This window comes from Chlorocebus sabaeus, chromosome 15 (assembly GCF_047675955.1).
Source record: "Chlorocebus sabaeus isolate Y175 chromosome 15, mChlSab1.0.hap1, whole genome shotgun sequence".
NCBI lineage: Eukaryota > Metazoa > Chordata > Mammalia > Primates > Cercopithecidae > Chlorocebus > Chlorocebus sabaeus.
In genome coordinates this window covers 737,248-755,496 of record NC_132918.1, presented here as the reverse complement: position 1 = coordinate 755,496, position 18,249 = coordinate 737,248, and the positions used below count along the sequence as shown (strand labels likewise).

Genomic DNA, 18,249 nt, shown 5'->3' with positions numbered 1-18,249 from the left:
TCTTTTCCAGGTGAGAAAACATTCATCTTCCCTACAACCAAATTGCTATAATTTGTCAAAGTTTTCCAGAATTTTGATATGGTTAGTGATGAGTGTCCTAGGGTCATCAAAGAGCCCCTTCAATGACTCTCTTAAACCAGGGTATGGGGAGAGTAGGAAAGTTCTGGTCTTGCCCTTCTTAACAATTTTTGACCCTCTGCTCTCTTCACCTTCTGGTGCCCAATCTGAGGAAGAACCTTTAGTTTCCTCCTAGGCAAAAAAGGGGATTAGAAAATGGAATATATATCTTTATCTTTCCACAAGCAGACAGATAGGCAGGCATACAGAAAGGCATAGACCTACCATTATCAGCAGGTAATTATGCAAAGCTAATGTTTCAGCAAGGAATAATAGAAGGGAGGGAAGACAAGGAAAAAGATTGTGTTAAGAACATGGCAATAAGATTGGTTTCTGATTCCTTACTGGCTACAATTTAATGCTTTTTCACAAATATCCAGCATGATCTTTAGAGCCCCAGTCTATCCCAAGGACATTTATTCTCTTCCTCTGGGCTCTCAGCAACATAGGAAACAACTAATGGCTATTATCAATTTGCATTTCAAAAAGAAAATCTAGTCTGATTATTTCCACGAGGCCAAGGATGCTGAACATCATCCAATACCTGTCACACAAATCCCCAGGCTGGTGACCATATAGGTAGATTTGTATATGTTATATTTTTCATAGTGTGCATATAAAGGGAATTATGTCAATAATTCAGTTAATACAAAATCTCTTAAAGAATGGATTTGATAATTAGTGGGAGTGGAAAGGATCCAACTTTGGAAGACAATTTGGCAACATCTCAAAAATTAAAATGTACACCCTTTTGACCTGGCAATTCTACTTCTAGAAATTCATCCCTTAATTTTACTCATATTATGTGTACGAAGATACATGTGTAAGAATATTCACCAAAAAATTAATATGTGGTGGCAAAATATGAGGATTATGTTAATTATGATAAACATGAATGTCTATCAATAGTAAAACAGTTAAATAAACTTTGCTTCATCCATGCAAATGAAATCTGTTCAGCTAATTTCTACAAAACAGCTGCTGCTGGGATTTTTTTGGGGATGTCATTGAATTTATAGACTAATTTGGGCAGCACTCACACTTTAACAATTGTGAATCTTCTAATCCAGTCACATGAGACATCCTTTAATTCATTTAGGTACTTCAAAATTTCTCTCAATAATACCTTTTTTTTTTTAGTATAAAGGTCTTGTGCATATTTTTAAAACAGCATTTGGATTTATTAGATCTACTGTTTTTCTATTTTGTAATTTATTGCTTTTTGTAATTATTAACTTCTTTCTTTCATTTGCTATCCTTTTTCTAGTTTTATGTTAGGTCTTTAAATAATTTCTTTTCAGCTTTTACTGATATAAATATTCTATGCTTTAGTGCTATGAATTACTCCCTGAATATGTATGTCTTTAACTGCACTCTCTAGGTTTTTATTAAACTGTTTTTTATCTTTTCTTCCCTAGAAATTATATAATTTTAGTTTGTAGTTTGTCTTTTGTCCAAGAGTTCTTTAAGAGAGATTTTAAAAAAATTATCAAGTGGAAAGTCCTCTCATTTTATTAAATTTGGTTATTATTTTTTAACTTTATTGCAATGTGGTCAGAGAATGTTTTCTATATTATTTCCACTTTCTGGAGCTTATTGAGGTTTTTGTCATGGCTTAATATTTGGTTTGATTTGTTTGTTTTTTTGAAAAGGATGTGCATTTTCTATTGGTAGGGAAGGTAGTTTGCTATATATTAATCAGATACATTATATTAATTATATTACTAGGTCATCTATAACTTTACATACTTTTGAATACATTTAATCTGTTATTGGCTAAAATTAATTGAAAATTTCTATTCCTACAATGTTTTTATTTATCTTCCTACTCTAATAATTTCTGATTTATAAATATTGTTGCCATCTTATCTGTTGCAAAGATATAGATTACTATTATGTCTTTAATATTAATATGTCTGTGCAATTTTTATCCTATTTCATGCTTTTTGACCTAAATTCCACTTTCTATAATATTAAGATCATGGATACTGCTTTCTTTGTTTGCCTTTGCTTATGTCTTTCGAATTCTATAATTTTAGCCTTTCTGTGTCACCATGAGGAGTATCTTTTTTATTCAACATAGAGTTGGGTATTGCTTTGTAATGTAATAGGCATTTTTAAAAATAGGTGAGTCAAATCCATTTATATTTATTGACATGACAGATTTGCTTAGTCTTAGCTTGTTTATATTATTTTATATGATGTATTTAGTTTTTAAAATATTAGGTTGGTACAAAAGTAATTGTGGTTTTTACATTGTTGAAATTTGCTGTTGGATATTGGAATACATTCTTAAATAAATGTGGCTATGTTATACATCATTTTAATGTTCATTTCTCACTTTACTTCTTTTGCTAATGACTACTTGCTGTTTATTTTATATTTATTTTAGACTATGGAAATTATGTTACAGAAAAAGCAAATTCTAGCAATTTTCTTATTTGAGTTCAAAATGGGTTGTAAAGCAGCAGAGACAACTCAACGTCAGCAATGCATTTGGCCCAGGAACTGCTAACAAAGGTACAGTGCAGTGGTGGTTCAAGAAGTTTTGCAAAGGAGAGAGCCTTGAAGATGAGGAGAGTAGTGGCTGGCCATTGGAAGTTGACAATGACCAGTTGAGAGCAATCATTGAAGCTGATCCTCTTACAACTACACAAGAAGTTGCCGAAGAACGCAACGTGACCGTTCTACGGTCATTCGTCATTTGAAGCAAATTGGAAAGGTGAAAAAGCTCCATAAGTGGGTGCCTCATAAGCTAAGGAAAAATGTTTAAAAAATCATCATTTTGAAGTTTTGTCTTCTCTTATTCTATGCAACAAAAATGAACTATTTCTTAATCAGATGGTGATGTGCGATGAAAAGTGAATTTTACATGACAACCGGCAATGACCAGCTTGCTGGTTGGATTGAGAAGAAACTCCAAAGCACTTCCCAAAACCCAACTTGCACCAAAAAAAGTCATAGTCACTGCTTGGTGGTCTGCTGCCAGTCTGATCCACTACAGCTTTCTGAATCCCAGCAAAGCCATTACATCTGAGAAGTATGCTCAGCAAATCGATGAGATGCACAGAAAACTGCAAGGCCCGAAGCCAGTATTGGTCAATAGAAAGGGCCTGTTCACTCTGATGGTAGTTTCTTTTGCTGTGCAGAAGCTCTTTAGTTTAATTAGATCCCATTTGTCAATTTTGGCTTTTGTTGCCATTGCTTTTGGTATTTTAGACATGAAGTCCTTGCCCATGCCTATGTCCTGAATGGTATTACCTAGGTTTTCTTCTAGGGTTTTTATGGTATTAAGTCTAACATTTAAGTCTCTAATCCATCTTGAATTAATTTTCTTATAAGGATTAAGGAAAGGATCCAGTTTCAGCTTTCTACTTATGGCTGGCCAATTTTCCCAGCACCATTTATTAAATATGGAATCCTTTCCCCATTCCCTACAGAATGGGAGAAAATTTTTGCAATCTAGTCATCTGACAAAGGGCTAATATCCAGAACCTACAAAGAACTCAAACAAATTTACAAGAAAAAAACAAACAACCCCATCAAAAAGTGGGCAAGGGATATGAACAGACATTTCTCAAAAGAAGACATGCATACAGCCAACAGACACATGAAAAAATGCTCGTCATCACTGGCCATCAGAGAAATGCAAATCAAAACCACAAGAGATACCATCTCACACCCATTAGAATGGCAATCATTAAAAAGTCAGGAAACAACAGGTGCTGGAGAGGATGTGGAGAAATAGGAACACTTTTACACTGTTGGTGGGATTGTAAACTAGTTCAACCATTATGGAAAACAGTATGGCGATTCCTCAAGGATCTCTAGAACTAGAAGTACCATATGACCCAGCCATTCCATTACTGGGTATATACCCAAAGGATTATAAATCATGCTGCTATAAAGATACATGCACACATATGTTCATTGCGGCACTATTCACAATAGCAAAGACTTGGAATCAACCCAAATGTCCATCAGTGACAGACTGGATTAAGAAAATGTGGCACATATACACCATGGAATACTATGCAGCCATAAAAAGGATGAGTTTGTGTCCTTTGTAGGGACATGGATGCAGCTGGAAACCATCATTCTCAGCAAACTATCGCAAAAACAGAAAAGCAAACACCGCATGTTCTCACTTATAGGTGGGAACTGAACAATGAGATCACCTGGACTCGGGAAGGGGAACATCACACACTGGGGCCTATTACGGGGAGGGGGGAGGGAGGAGGGATGGCATTGGGAGTTATACCGATGTAAAGGACGAGTTGATGGATGCTGACGAGTTGATGGGTGCAGCACACCAACATGGCACAAGTATACATATGTAACAAACCTGCACGTTATGCACATGTACCCTACAACTTAAAGTATAAAAAAAAAAAAAAAAAAGAAAGAAAGAAAGGGCCCAATTCTTCTCCACAACAACTGACTGCATGTCACACAATCAACACTTACTTCAAAAGTTGAGCGAATTGGTCTGTGAAGTTTTGCCTCATCTGCCATATTCACCTGACCTCTCACCAACCACCTACCACTTGTTCAAGCATCTTGACAGCTTTTTGCAGGTGAAACACTTCCACAACCAGCGGGATGCAGAAAATGCTTTCCAAGAGTTTGTTGAATCCCGAAGCATGGACTTTTATGCTACAGGAATAAACAAACTCATTTCTTATTGGCAAAAATGTGTTGATTGTAATGGTTCCTACTTTGATTAATAAATATGTGTTTGAGGCTAGTTATAATGATTTAATATTCACGGTCTGAAACCCCAATCATTTTTGCACCTTTTCATTATTTGGCGTATCTTGTTTGCTTTTTATTTTTTGATGTACAATTCTTCCAGCATTTAGAGTTTGTCATATTATTTGTTACAAATATATAGATCACTAAAGAGTTTGTATCTTTAACCTAGTGGTTATCTTTGTAAGTAAAAACTTATTATAAATTTTTAATTATAATTAAAACCATGTAATACATTGTCCTTAGTGTGCTAGTTCTTGAAACAAAATCTCTTATTTCAGTTTGGTGATTCTCTTTCCTTTCCTCTCTGTTTTATCCATCATCTGACTGTATTCAATAATATCTTTTTTTGTGCTTACCTTTGTACTGTCAAATATAATTATTTTGTCCATTTCTTGATCTGTCAACTTTAAATAATACTCTTTAACTTCTTGTTATTATAGAAACAGCAATAAGTAAACATACTCTGCTCCCAGGTTCCTTCCTCTTTCTGCTTCCATTTCTTGCTATTTGTATCATGTCAACACTTGCAGGGCCTCTGGGGCTTGTAGGAGGTAAAATGCCTTTATTCTCATTTTTATCCCCCTCTGGAGGCACCATGGTTTAACTAGCCCTGATCTGCTAAGTGATTTAGCACTTCTCCCCCCACTTCTGGTCTTCCAATTGTTTTGACATCATTTGTTCTCTGTGTTTTCCATTCTCTTTCTCTTTGTTCTTGTATATTTATACTGTTCTTTTCCCCATGCTGTCATTCTATTGGCATTTTGAGAGGGTAGGGTAAAACATATGCATTATATCTTCCATATTTAACCAGAATCTCTGGATAACTCCCAAATAACTCATTTTGAAAAAAGTGTTTTGCATTAAAAGTTCGGAAGAAGCATAGACATTTTACATGCTATATAATCTCAACTATATTAAACATAATTTTATGATTTTGTGATTTCTCTACCTAGTTACCATCTTCTGATTTATATTTTCAGTGTTCAGCATTAATGCAATGGTCATTTATTTTAAAAATTATTAAGTTTTTATTATGATATGTAACATGTATAATAAAAATGTACATAAAACATAAATTAATTGTTTTAAAACAAATGCTTATGTATTAATCAGCCCTTGATGCCGTAACAAACTATCATAGATGGGTGGCTTATGCAACAGAAATTTATTTTCTCAAAAATCTGGAGGTTAAAGCCTGAGATTGGGATGTCAGCATAGTTGGGTCTGGGAAAGACTCTCTTTCTAGCTTGTAGATGACTGCTTTGTCCTTGTGTTCTCACATGAAGGGGAGAAGACTGTCTCTTTCTCTTATAAGGACACCAGTTCTACCACGTAAGGGCTCTACTCTTGTGACTTCATTTAACCTCAGTCACCTCCTTAAAGGCCCAATCTCCAACATAGCAACATAGGGGGTTAGTTTCAACATTTGAATTTTGAGGGGACACAGTTCACTCCATAGTAGCTTGTGTGACAACTTGTGTGACAACTACCCATGCCATAAAATGGAATATGACCAACACTTTACCAGCCCCTTTCCAATTACGTCCTCCTTCTTCTGCCCTGGAGGCTACTATTCTCCTAATTTTTGGTACTTTTTCTTGCCTTGCTTTATTGATGTTTTTTACTTCATAAGTATGCATTCCTAAACAAAATAGTTTAGTTTTGCCTGATTTCAAATTTTATATAAATGAATCATGTTTATATAATCCTTTGCATTTGGCCTTTTTTGTTCAATATTACATTCTTAAGACTCATCCTTATTGTTGTGCAGGACTAAAGTTCATTCATTTTTATTGCTGTACATTTTCTCATTTTAGAATGTAACAGAAATAGTTAACGTACTCAAAGTTTATGGACATTTGAGCGGTTTCTGGTTTGGAGTTTTTATGGGCAAATGTTCATAAACTTTCTTGTAACTGTATTCTGGTGGCCACAATTACATATTTCTGTTAAACACAGGTATGTTAAGAGTGTAATAGAGGAATACGGTATATGTGTGCTTTCACCTTTACCAGATAGTGCCCAATGCTTTCCAAAGAGGTTGTCCAAATTCACACTCCCACTAGCAGTGTGTTTCTGTTGCTCCATGTCATTCCCAATACTTGGTATTGTGACACTTTAGAAAATTTCCCTTCTATGATGAACATGTAATAATATTTCAGTATGATTTTAATTTGCATCTCTGATTTAAAAAAGGTTAAGAATACTTTCATATGTTTATGGCCATTTGGATTTCCACTTTTGTAAAGTGCCTATTCAAATTTTGTGCTGTTTTACAAGTGGTTGTTCTGACATTTTTCTAATTGATTTGTAGGGTTCATTACTCTGAATATAAGCACTTGCTTTTTCATGCTCTTAAAGTTGTCTTCTGATGAACATTCTTAATTGTAGTATACTAAAATGTATCAGTTTTTCCCTCCATAGTTAGTGCTTCTTGTGTCATATGTAATAAAGTTTTCCTTAATCTGAGGTCATAAAGATATTCCTCTTTGTTTTTTCCTTTCAAAAAGCTTATCCACCATGATCAAGTTGGCTTCATACTTGGGATCAAAGCTGGTTCAACATATGCAAGTCAATAAGTGTAATCCATCACAAAAACAAAACCCACATGATTATCTCAATAGATGCAGAAAAGGCCTTCGACAAAATTCAACACCCCTTCATACTAAAAACTCTCAATAAACTGGGTATGATGGAATATATCTCAAAATAATAAGAGCTATTTATGACAAACACCTAGCTAATATCATACTGAATGGGCAAAAACTGGAAGCCTTTCCTTTGAAAACCAGCACAAGACAAGGATGCCCTGTCTCACCACTCCTATTCAACATAGTATTGGAAGTTCTGGCCAGGGCAATCAGGCAAGAGAAAGAAAAAACGAGTATTCAAATAGGAAAAGAGGAAGTCAAATTGTCTCTGTTTGCAGATGACATTATTGTATATTTAGAAAACCCCATCATCTCAGCCCAAAATCTCCTTAAGCTGATAAGCAACTTCAGCAAAGTCTCAGGATACAAAATCAGTGTGCAAAAATCACAAGCATTCCTATATAACAGTAACAGACAAACAGCCAAATCCTGAGTGAACTCCCATTCACAGTTGCTACAAAGAGAATAAAATACCTAGGAATACAACTTACAAGGAATGTGAAGGACTTCTTCAAGGAGAACTAAAAACAACTGCTCAAGGAAATAAGAGAGAACACAAATAAATGGAAAAATATTCCATGCTCATGGATAGGAAGAATCAATATCATGAAAATGGTCATACTGCCCAAAGTAATTTATAGATTCAATGCTATCCCCATCAAGCTGCCACTGATTTTCTTCATAGGATTAGAAAAATCTACTTTAAATTTCATATGGAACCAAAAAAGAGCCCACATAGCCAAGACAATCCTAAGCAAAAAGAACAAAGTTGGAGGCATCATGCTGCCTGACTTCAAATTGTACTACAAAGCTATAGTAACCAAAATAGCATGGTACTGGTATCAAAACAGAGATATAGACCAATGGAACAGAACATAGGCCTCAGAAGTAACACCACCCATCTACAACCATCTGATCTTTGACAAACCTGACAAAAACAAGCAATGGGGAAAGGATTCACTATTTAATAAATGGTGTGGGGAAAAATGGCTAGCCTTATGCAGAAAACTGGACCCCTTCCTTACACCTTGTGTAAAAGTTAACTCAAGGTAGATTAAATACTTAAACATAAGCCCTAAAACCATAAAAACCCTAGAAGAAAACCTAGGCAATACCATTCAGGACATAGGCATGGGCAAAGGCTTCATGACTAATACATCAAAAGCAATGGCAACAAAAGCCAAAATGGACAAATGGAATCGAATTAAACTAAAGAGCTTCTGCCCAGCAAAAGAAGCTATCATCAGAGTGAACAGGCAACCTACAGAATGGAAGACAATTTTTGCAATCTACTCATCTGACAAAGGGCTAATATCCAGAATCTACAAAGAACTTAAACAAATTTTCAAGAAAAAAACCAAACAACCCCACCAAAAAGTGGACAAAGGATATGAACAGACACTTCTCAAAAGAAGACTTTTATGCAGACAACAAGCATATGATAAAAAGCTCATCATCACTGGTCATTAGAGAAATGCAAATCAAAACCACAATGAGATGGCATCTCATACCAGTTAGAATGGCAATCATTAAAAAGTCAGATGCTGGAGAGGATGTGGAGAAATAGGAATGCTTTTACGCTGTTGGTGGGAGTGAAATTAGTTCAACCATTGTGGAAGACAGTGTGGCGATTCCTCAAGGATCTAGAACCACAAATACCATTTGACCCAGCAATCCCATTACTGGGTATATACCCAAAGGATTACAAATTATTCTACTGTAAAGACACATGCACACATATGTTTATTGGGGCACTGTTCACAATAGCAAAGACTTGGAACCAACCAAATGTCCATCAGTGATAGACTGGATAAAGAAAATGTGGCATATCCCTAGAACTTAAAGTATAATAATAATAATAAAGAAAATGTGGCACATATACACCATAGAATACTATGCAGCCATAAAAAAGGATGAGTTCATGTCCTTTGCAGGGACATGGATGAAGCTGGAAACCATCATTCTCAGCAAACTAACACAAGAACAGAAAACCAAACACCGCATGTTCTCACTCATAAGTGAGAGTTGAACAATGAGAACACATGGACGCAGGGACGGGAACATCACACACTGGAGCCTGTCGGGGGTGGGGGATTAGGGGAGAGAGAGCATTAGGAGAAATACCTAATGCAGATGATGGGTTGATGGGTGCAGCAAACCACCATGGCATGTGTATATCTATGTAACAAACCTGCACTTTCTGCACATGTACTCCAGAACTTAAAGTATAATTAAAAAAAAGAGCTTTATGTATTTATATTTCACAAAGAAAGTGAGATGTTGATCTACCTAGAATTGATTATTGTGTGTGGCGCAAAGTTGCATGTTTAATGTAGTTTTTCCAGTGGGATTCCTGATTCTTCAGCATCACTTTTTGAAGACCACCTTTTCCCTACTGTTCTGGGGTGCCACCTTTTCACACATTAGATGTTTATATATGTGTTGGTCTGTTCATGGACTGTCTATTCTGTTACATTGTTCTGACCAATCTTACACCAATGGCACACAGTTTCAATTAGAGCTTTATAGTAAATCTTGACATCCAGTAGAATGAGTTCTCTCACTTTGTATTTCTTCCTCAAAAGTTTCTTGGCTATAATTTGCTCTTTAAAATTTCATGTAAACTTTTGGGGAAGAAAATTTAAAGTTTAAAGTTTGTCAAGTAATACCAAAAGAAGCCTGTTGAAATATTGATTTGAGGATCATATTAAATTTATTAGTCATTTTGGGGAGTCTACAATATTGAGACTTTGAATCTGAGAACATGTCTCCCTACTGATTTGGTTTTCTTTAAAAATTTTGCACAACACTTATTATAATTTTCCTTATAGACATCTTACTCATACCTTGATAATCTTATTCCTAGATACTTGACATTTTAAAATGCCAGTGTAAATGGTACTATTTTCTATTTGTTGCTAGTGTATATATGCAATTGATTTATGTATGTTAATTTGTACCCAGCTACCTTACTATACTCTTTTATTAATTCTTGTATGTTATGTTGGATATTTTATGTATACAATCTTATTATCTGTAAATTACATCTTTGGTGCTTTTCTTCTTCTTGCACTTTTTTTCCTTTTCTTTACTATGCTGGCTAAGACTTCTGTTACAAAGTGGAAATGAGAAGAACAGACATCTTTGGTTTTTTTTCCTTTTGATCTCAAAGGGAAAGCGTTCCATGTTCACAATTAAGTATGATGCTTGATACTTTAAAACAATGAATATCCTTTCTTAGGGTGATGCAATTCCCTTTTAAAAAATTATTATACTTTAAGTTCTGGGGTACATGTGCAGAACGTGTAGGTTTGTTACATAGGTATATGCGTGCCATAGTGGTTTGCTGCACCCATTAACCCGTCATCTACACTCGGTATTTCTCCTAATGCTATTCCTCCCCTAGCCCTCCTATCCCTCAATAGGCCCCGGTGTGTGATGTTCTCCTCCCTGTGTTCATGTGTTCTCATTGTTCAACTCCCACTTATGAGTGAGAAAATGCAGTGTTTGGTTTTCTGTTCTTGTGTTAGTTTGCTGAGAATGATGGTTTCCAGCTTCATCCATGTCCCTGCAAAGGACATGAACTCATCCTTTTTTATGGCTGCATAGTATTCCATGTCATATATGTGCCACATTTATTCCTTTCTATTCCAACTTTTCTAAGAATTTAAAATTATAAATGGAAATTAAATTTTGTCAAATGACTTTTAGCATCAATTAAGAAGACTATGTGATTCTTTTCCTTTAATCTATTAATAAAATATAACATATTTTCTGTTGTGGCATGCATTACTGTTATGGTTAGCAAAAAAAAAGAGAAAGAAAAGAAAGCTCTGCAAAGCACCTGTTATTATACCCAAAGGTATGTTAGGTTCAAGCTGGAGTGAGAGTATCCCTCCCAGATGTGTGGATATGGAGTGGTTTTGGAAAGTTTCCACATTCAGAACTACAGAGGTTTCATCCACTAACCTAGGGAAATAGAATAACCTCAGGAATACTAAGATTCCTTTGAGGCATATGAAGCTTGATAACTTAAACAGCTTCATTTATGAATTATTTTCTAAATATACTCCAGAGCCATTTGTTCTTAGTTCTGTCTCAGCTTTGCTCCTGTCTCTCTTTCACAGTAGGCCTTCTCAAAAGCATACCTTCTCTAAGGCATAAATTTATGTGTGCATCTAACAAGTGTGAGTGTGTGTGTGTGTGTGTGTGTGTGCCGGGGGCGAGGGGACTCATCTTACCAGGCTACCTTAGACTAATGAAATTAGAAATTAGACTTTCTGGGGCTGGGACTTAGGCGTTTAAAAAATCTCCCCCAAAATTGCAATATGCAGCCAAAGTTGAGAACCACTGATCTGTTTCTCCTTGAAACTGAAAATCGTGTATGTTTATGAAACAAAGCTCATAGAAGGAGAGACCTAGTTGTTACAAAGACAAATAGACAATAAGATTCAGCATTATCCACATGAGTCATGGCAAGATAAATAAAAGACAAAGACTGCCAAGTGAAGGAAGAAAAGAAAGCAAAAAGAGAAGGTACAATAATGATAGCAAATCTACTCACTCAATTTTCTCTGGAAGGTCAGTTCGGGTCATGCACACACAATTAACCAAAATAGTGACCGTAATAAATAAACTGAACCACCTGAAAAGCCTGTGTTAAGGAAAAGCTGAGATCACCAAGTCTCTGTGATGTCATCTAGGATCACCTTGATGCTGAATAATTACATTCATAAATCTTAGCTAGTATTAGCTTTATGATCTTGTCACATAATGACCACTAACATTTACTGAGTGTGCCTAAGCTAGGCTGAGTACTTTGTCCATGTTACTTCTAATACAACTAATCTACAGGTGGGTATTATTATCTACATTTTGAAGCTGAGAAGCAGGCTGACAGAAAATAAAAGTTAAATAACTTTTCTCAGGTCATGCAGCTAGTCAATCATGCTGCAGAGATGTGAACTCTATCTGTCTGATAAACTCTGAGCAAGATAGAAGGAAACAGACTCCCTTTTTCAAAATGTCCTTCTGCCCCGAAGTCTTCATTTCACTACACAAAATGTTCTGAAATTTCATCTGGCAAATGTCTTTTTTATTCTAAAAGACAAAGAGAAGTTAGAAACTTGGAGATAAGTGAAGAGGTACAAACTTTCATGGGAATTAGTTTCATCGGATTGTTTGCATAACCTAGTTGAGATCAGTTCCACCAAAGAAATGGTCTTCCGGATAGGAACGGTGGAGGCAGGCACAGGGAAGTGAAATACTGGCTCTGGAAGAAAACCCCAAGTAGAATTAGGCTGGAGTGGAGAACTCTGAATAGCCAGAGTGGAAAATATTGACAGCTGACTATGGGCAAAGGGATCACCAGAAAGGGAGGGAGACATTGAAAGGAAGGTGGGTAAATGGGGTAAATAGAAGGGAAGATATGTTGGTGGGGAGAATTTAAAGGTAAATTGTTCCCACTTGGACATTTTTCTTAGGAATAGCTGGGCTCCTAACAGTACTTCCTAAGGAAAAACAAAGCTTGAAGATAAGCTTGACCTACAGAGAGAGTACAACACTCATTTTTCAATTTGAGTGCAAGTATTTAAATGTATTTTCGTTTTCTGTAAATGCCTTGATGTGTCCGGTTTTAGTTACATAAGAACACATCTATTTTGAAAAGAAAAATTCTGTTAATTAAACCACATTTTCCTGCTGACTTACAATTAAATTAGGAAGTATGCTCACAGGGGGGAAATGTTAATCCAAGGATTAAACTAAAATCATGTCTCCAATTCTACAAACCTTTAAAAGTAATATATCTTATGTATAATATTAATTATGAAAACATTCATAGCAAATGTGATTAGAATTATATTTTTGGTGAAATATTAATAATAGGGCCCTGAGAATTCTAGTATCTTTTGGGGCTGGAGTTACCAAATTTATGAGATTTAAATGCAGACTTTTGTGAGAAAGAGACCCCCTCAACAGCTTTTCTGTTCAGCTGTGACTCTACCAAGCAATTATTTTACTCATCAAATCTCAAGATGAAGAGAATATTCACTGGTCACTTGGTTCTTTTAAGGGGATTTGACTTCTAATTAGCTGTTTTTTACTTATCCAGATGTAATTCAACCAGAATCCACATAGAGGAGTTTGTACGTTTGTGATTTCTCTTTATTTGTAATTTCCATGTAATTGTATATATTTTGAAAAAGCAGTAACTACCCAAGCAGAGATGACACATTGAGAGAATAATTATCCTGATTACTTTCCATTAACTGCCTACTTCCTCACTGCAGATACTGCTCTATGCAGGATGCAGGCTGGACTTCTTAACTAGGTACATGGTCTTGGATAATTTACTTAATGCCTCTGTGTGTCAGTTTCATTATCTGTAAAATGGGGATGGTAATCTCTACTTTGAACTGATGATGGTGTTGACACTTAGGAAGTATTTAGCAAGTGGGAGACTGCTATTGTCATTAAATATCCTTCCGTAGAATCTGAAAATTCAAGATTCAGCTCAGAAAACATAATTCTTGCTGGCTAGCCATAAAGACAAAAATGTAAAAAGATAAAACGTAACACAACTTCATCAACCGTGCAGCTTCACGTTGAGTGTGCAGCTAGATGACTGTGCCAAGGTTACTAGCTCAATGAGAACTGTCCAGAAATCCAACAATCTGCCTCAGAGTTAGGGAGCAGGGTAGAGCTGTTTTTTACTGATGCCTTCTAAGAAAAGGCTAGTTACCATTTGTCAGGTGACTGAGGCAGGTGTATTCTGCACATCAATCTCCTGCAAGCCAGGGCTAAATTTGTCATAAGGAACTTCCAGTCCTTCCAATGATCAAGGGTCTTAGGTCATTAGGATCTTTCCATTAGGACTACCCAGGAAGATCTTAGGAAAACAAACCAAAGTTTCTTTTCTCTACTGGTTTGGCTTGCCTTGCAAAATCCCCTGAAGGCAGCTTCTGACACTACCTAAAACAATTCATATAGTAGGCATTTGACCAGTGTGTCTCTAACCATTACAGTCTTGTACGGCATGAAGCGCAGATTATTGACATTTTAAATCTGCTAGGAGTTTTTGAGTAACTTGTGATGTTAACAGTGCCCCATGACCAATGAAGTCTCATTGAGACTGTGTGTGCTCTTCCCATCATGGTCTGCTTTCCTTGCCCTCTAGGAGGTGCTGCTCTTTTGCCATGGTTATGGCACAGAGTAACAACCCACGCCTATCTCATCTGCCCAAAGAAGGTTTGGGCCCTCTTACTGACTGTTGTGTTGTGGGGAGAACGGACCACACATCGTGGTGAGAATGTGTCTGGGGACATCAGCAATCCTCCCCTCATAAAGAGGGCTTTTTTCAAATTGTGCATCCACAGGTGTGTCTAGATTAGTCTGAGGTGGATCCAAACCACCTGTGTGTTGCATGAACACTTCCTCTGTGTCTTGGGACTGCTTTGGGGTGTGGGACATATTAAAGGCACAGGCCATTTTTTCAATCTAATAACCTCATTGTCCTTTTGGGATTCAATTGGATAAGGGCTCTGTTGTTAACCTCTAAAGAAGGTACTGGACATGGTGGGCAAAGTCTGATTCTAACACGTGGAAGAGGCAATTGTGCAAAGGATATGAGTGGACAGACACTTTGATGGCCGTTTTTCTGATCAGGTTGAAAGGACTGAATAGCCACAGGGCCCGAGTGGCACTAAACCGGGAAATGGTCCTCCCTTTGTTCAGCACCATAAATGTCTAAAACAAAACAAAACAGAAAGTGGACCTCCAATGAGAAACAAGATTCCTTGTACAACCATATTTTTAAACATGAGTGGCATTATCTCAGGCTCATGAGCAAGAAGGGCTCTTGGAACCACAGGTCAATGACAGCCAAATGGAGGTACGGAGAGGTAGAGAGGATCAAGGACTAAAAGCCATATCCTCACCCTCTCAGCAAGATCCTGGTCTCTGGGACTGACAGTGCACCAAGATGAGCCCACTGAGGGTGCTTCATGGACAGACAGCCGATCCTCAGGCTGGTAAGATGTATTATGCCCAGGGGAGGATTCTGGCAGCAGGATGGTGAAGTTCTGGTTGCATTTAATTTCTCTTCTGACTAGAGAACCATCCTTGTTTTGTAATGTTTCTTCTGTCTCCACCTCCTATGTCTTTGCCTCTTAAACCCTCTCCTGTCTTCTCCCTCTGAGCATTTAGGAGTATATGAACTCTTGGCATGGGAGAGGAGGAAGAAAGATATTCAGTGCCTTTTTATTTACTCTGCTAGCCATATTTGAGATGGCTGGTTCCTGTTCTCCTAAATCCCAAACATGCATTCACCATTTTTTGGTTCTATAGAACATCTCAAATACAACATAGGTGAGATAATCGTCATGAAGAAGCTCTTGTTTAGTGATTCTCAAACTTTTTGATTTCAGGGATTATTACTCTCAAACCTTATTGAGGACCCCAAATAATTTTGTTTATGTTAATACCTTTTTGTTTATGCCATATATAGGTATATCATATTAGAAATTAATATATATGTATATATGCTTATACACACATACATACATATCATATGTGTGTATATATACCTCATATTAGAAATTTAAAACTCAGGAAATTTTAAAACACGGGAATATATAAGCACACATTCCAGTAGCTGTTAGAGTGATGACATCATCCCCCATCAATAGCCTCTATATTCACCAATGTATGATGATAAGAGAATGTGTGTGAAAAAGACAAATTACATCCAAGTATTGTTATAAAATAGTTTTGATTTTATAAACCCACTAAAAGAGTTTTGGGTACACCAGGGGTTCCAAGATCATAGTTGAGGACCACTGGCTTAAATCATCCGGCTTTCTGTCCTCATCCCCATACTCCTCCCCCAACCTCAAGATGTGTGCTCTCCACCTGCAAAGAGAGCCAACTCATCTGGAGGCCCCAGGCCAGAGCTCATCCAAAGGAACAGCCAACTTTCCCTGAAAGCTCTGCAGCAGTTATCTGCTTTTGAAGATCTAGGTTTAGTTAGTTTCTATCATAAATGTCATAAAAATTCAAAGAGATCATCAAAGAAGTCAGATATGATTTTTTTGTTGTTAACGGAATCTTTAATAGACTACATCACCCAGGGTTCAGGAGGACTTCCTGGACTGGGTGGGACCACAACTTCCTCTCCAAGAGCTGAGAGCAGACATTCCTACTGGTAGCTCTTACCCGGTGTGTGCTGTAGAAGGTGTCTAGATCCTCCAGGGGCTCCCCGATCAGTTCTGCTGGGAGCTCACCATAGAACTTGGGCAGCTGGTTGCAGGCTTTCAAGTCTAGCTGTGGCCGAGTCTTCTCTTCTTGGTCCTTCTGCTCCCTGTGCTTCTCTCTGGCTTTCTTTGCTGCCTGCTTGGCAGCAATTTGCTTCTCTATCTCCACCAGTGACTCCGGAGTAAAGCGACGAAAGTTGTTAGTTTCGAGGGATCCAATGGGGAATTCCATCTTCTCATTCTTCTTCAGGAAGTATTTATACTCTTATAAGAGTGGACATAACCACAGAGAGGTGACAGCTTGCCCACTGGTCCTGTCCCTCTCATCTGTCCCATTTTGATTGTCAGAACAGCCCCCCTCCCACCCTCATATCTGGCTTTTCCCTGAACTCACACTTGGCTCCTCCCAGGAACCCATTCCCCTGCAATGCTCTCAGGGGAGGCTGTTTATTCCACCCTCCTCCAGGAGGCTATGTCTTTGCCCCCCATGTGCTTCTATGTCATTGCTTCTTCACCACTTTGTACCATCCTACCACTACCACCAGATTTAGCCATGCTGCCCTCTCTCCTCATTTCCAGGACCACTGAGCTCCAGGCATTCTCCCATATTCATCAAAGACTTTGGTTCATAGTCTATTTTATCTTAAGTCTCATGCTACTTTCTTATCACAACCTTTTATTTATCGACATTGTCAACATTTCTCCCTCTGTTTGAATTCCGTTTGGACCTCCAAGTTACTGGAGAGCTCCAGATTATTGGAGAATTTCACTGGAACCTCCAATTTCATTGGGACCTCCAGGTTCAGTCTATGGCTGAACACTTCTGTCCATATCAGACCTGTGGTCCACAATTTTAGCCACTCCTCACCCTTATCCTAAATCCCAAGCCTAAGTCAATCTAGAACCGTTCCCCTGAACTGCTGAGGGGTGATGGGGAAACTCAGTATTGCCTGGGAATCATATGGTATCCCTAGTCAGCAGTTTCTTCTAGTCTGAGGTTTCAAATACACTCTTTTTCTCACTATTCCCTGTCTTCTTTTGCAGTGAGCCAATGACCATATTTCCTAGTTCATGGAGAAAAACAGAACTCTGTCAACCTCATGCCATCAAACCTCCAACTCACCTGCGTCTGCAGCCTTCTTTCCTCTGTCCCTTCTGTTACAACACGAGAGGTATCATCCCACATTCTAAGGACCACTCCTTTCCCTCTGCTTAGGGTCTTATCTCATAGCTACCTCATTTTTCTCTCTCTCCTTGTCTGCCAGCTCTTTCCTATCAGCATTTAAAGATGCTTAACTTTCCTTCAACTTTAAAAACTCTCCCTTGATGCAGAGCCCATCCAGGTCTTCCCTCCTCTCTCCTTCTGTTCTCTGCTGGCTTTTAAGAAAGGACTTACTTCTGCTCACTGTTCCTAGTCACTCTTCAGTCTTTGAAGCTTGGATTTTGCCCTCCTATCTCACTAAAATACTTCCTTG

The 18,249-nt window shown here is 37.4% G+C and overlaps 1 protein-coding gene across 3 annotated transcripts in view; it reads right to left on the bottom strand.

Annotated features, from left to right (window-relative positions):
- Positions 1 to 17,006, bottom strand: part of SCN10A (sodium voltage-gated channel alpha subunit 10) — a 97,511-nt gene extending 80,505 nt beyond the window's left edge. For all 3 annotated transcript variants that reach the window (XM_037988439.2, XM_037988440.2, XM_037988441.2), the window contains exons 1-3: positions 16,737 to 17,006; positions 15,142 to 15,269; positions 12,088 to 12,168 (exon numbers count right to left, since the gene is read on the bottom strand). In XM_037988439.2, coding sequence (XP_037844367.2) covers positions 12,088 to 12,168; positions 15,142 to 15,269; positions 16,737 to 17,006 — 479 coding nt within the window. The remainder of the gene's footprint in view (positions 1 to 12,087; positions 12,169 to 15,141; positions 15,270 to 16,736) is intronic.
- Positions 17,007 to 18,249: the final 1,243 nt, after the last annotated feature.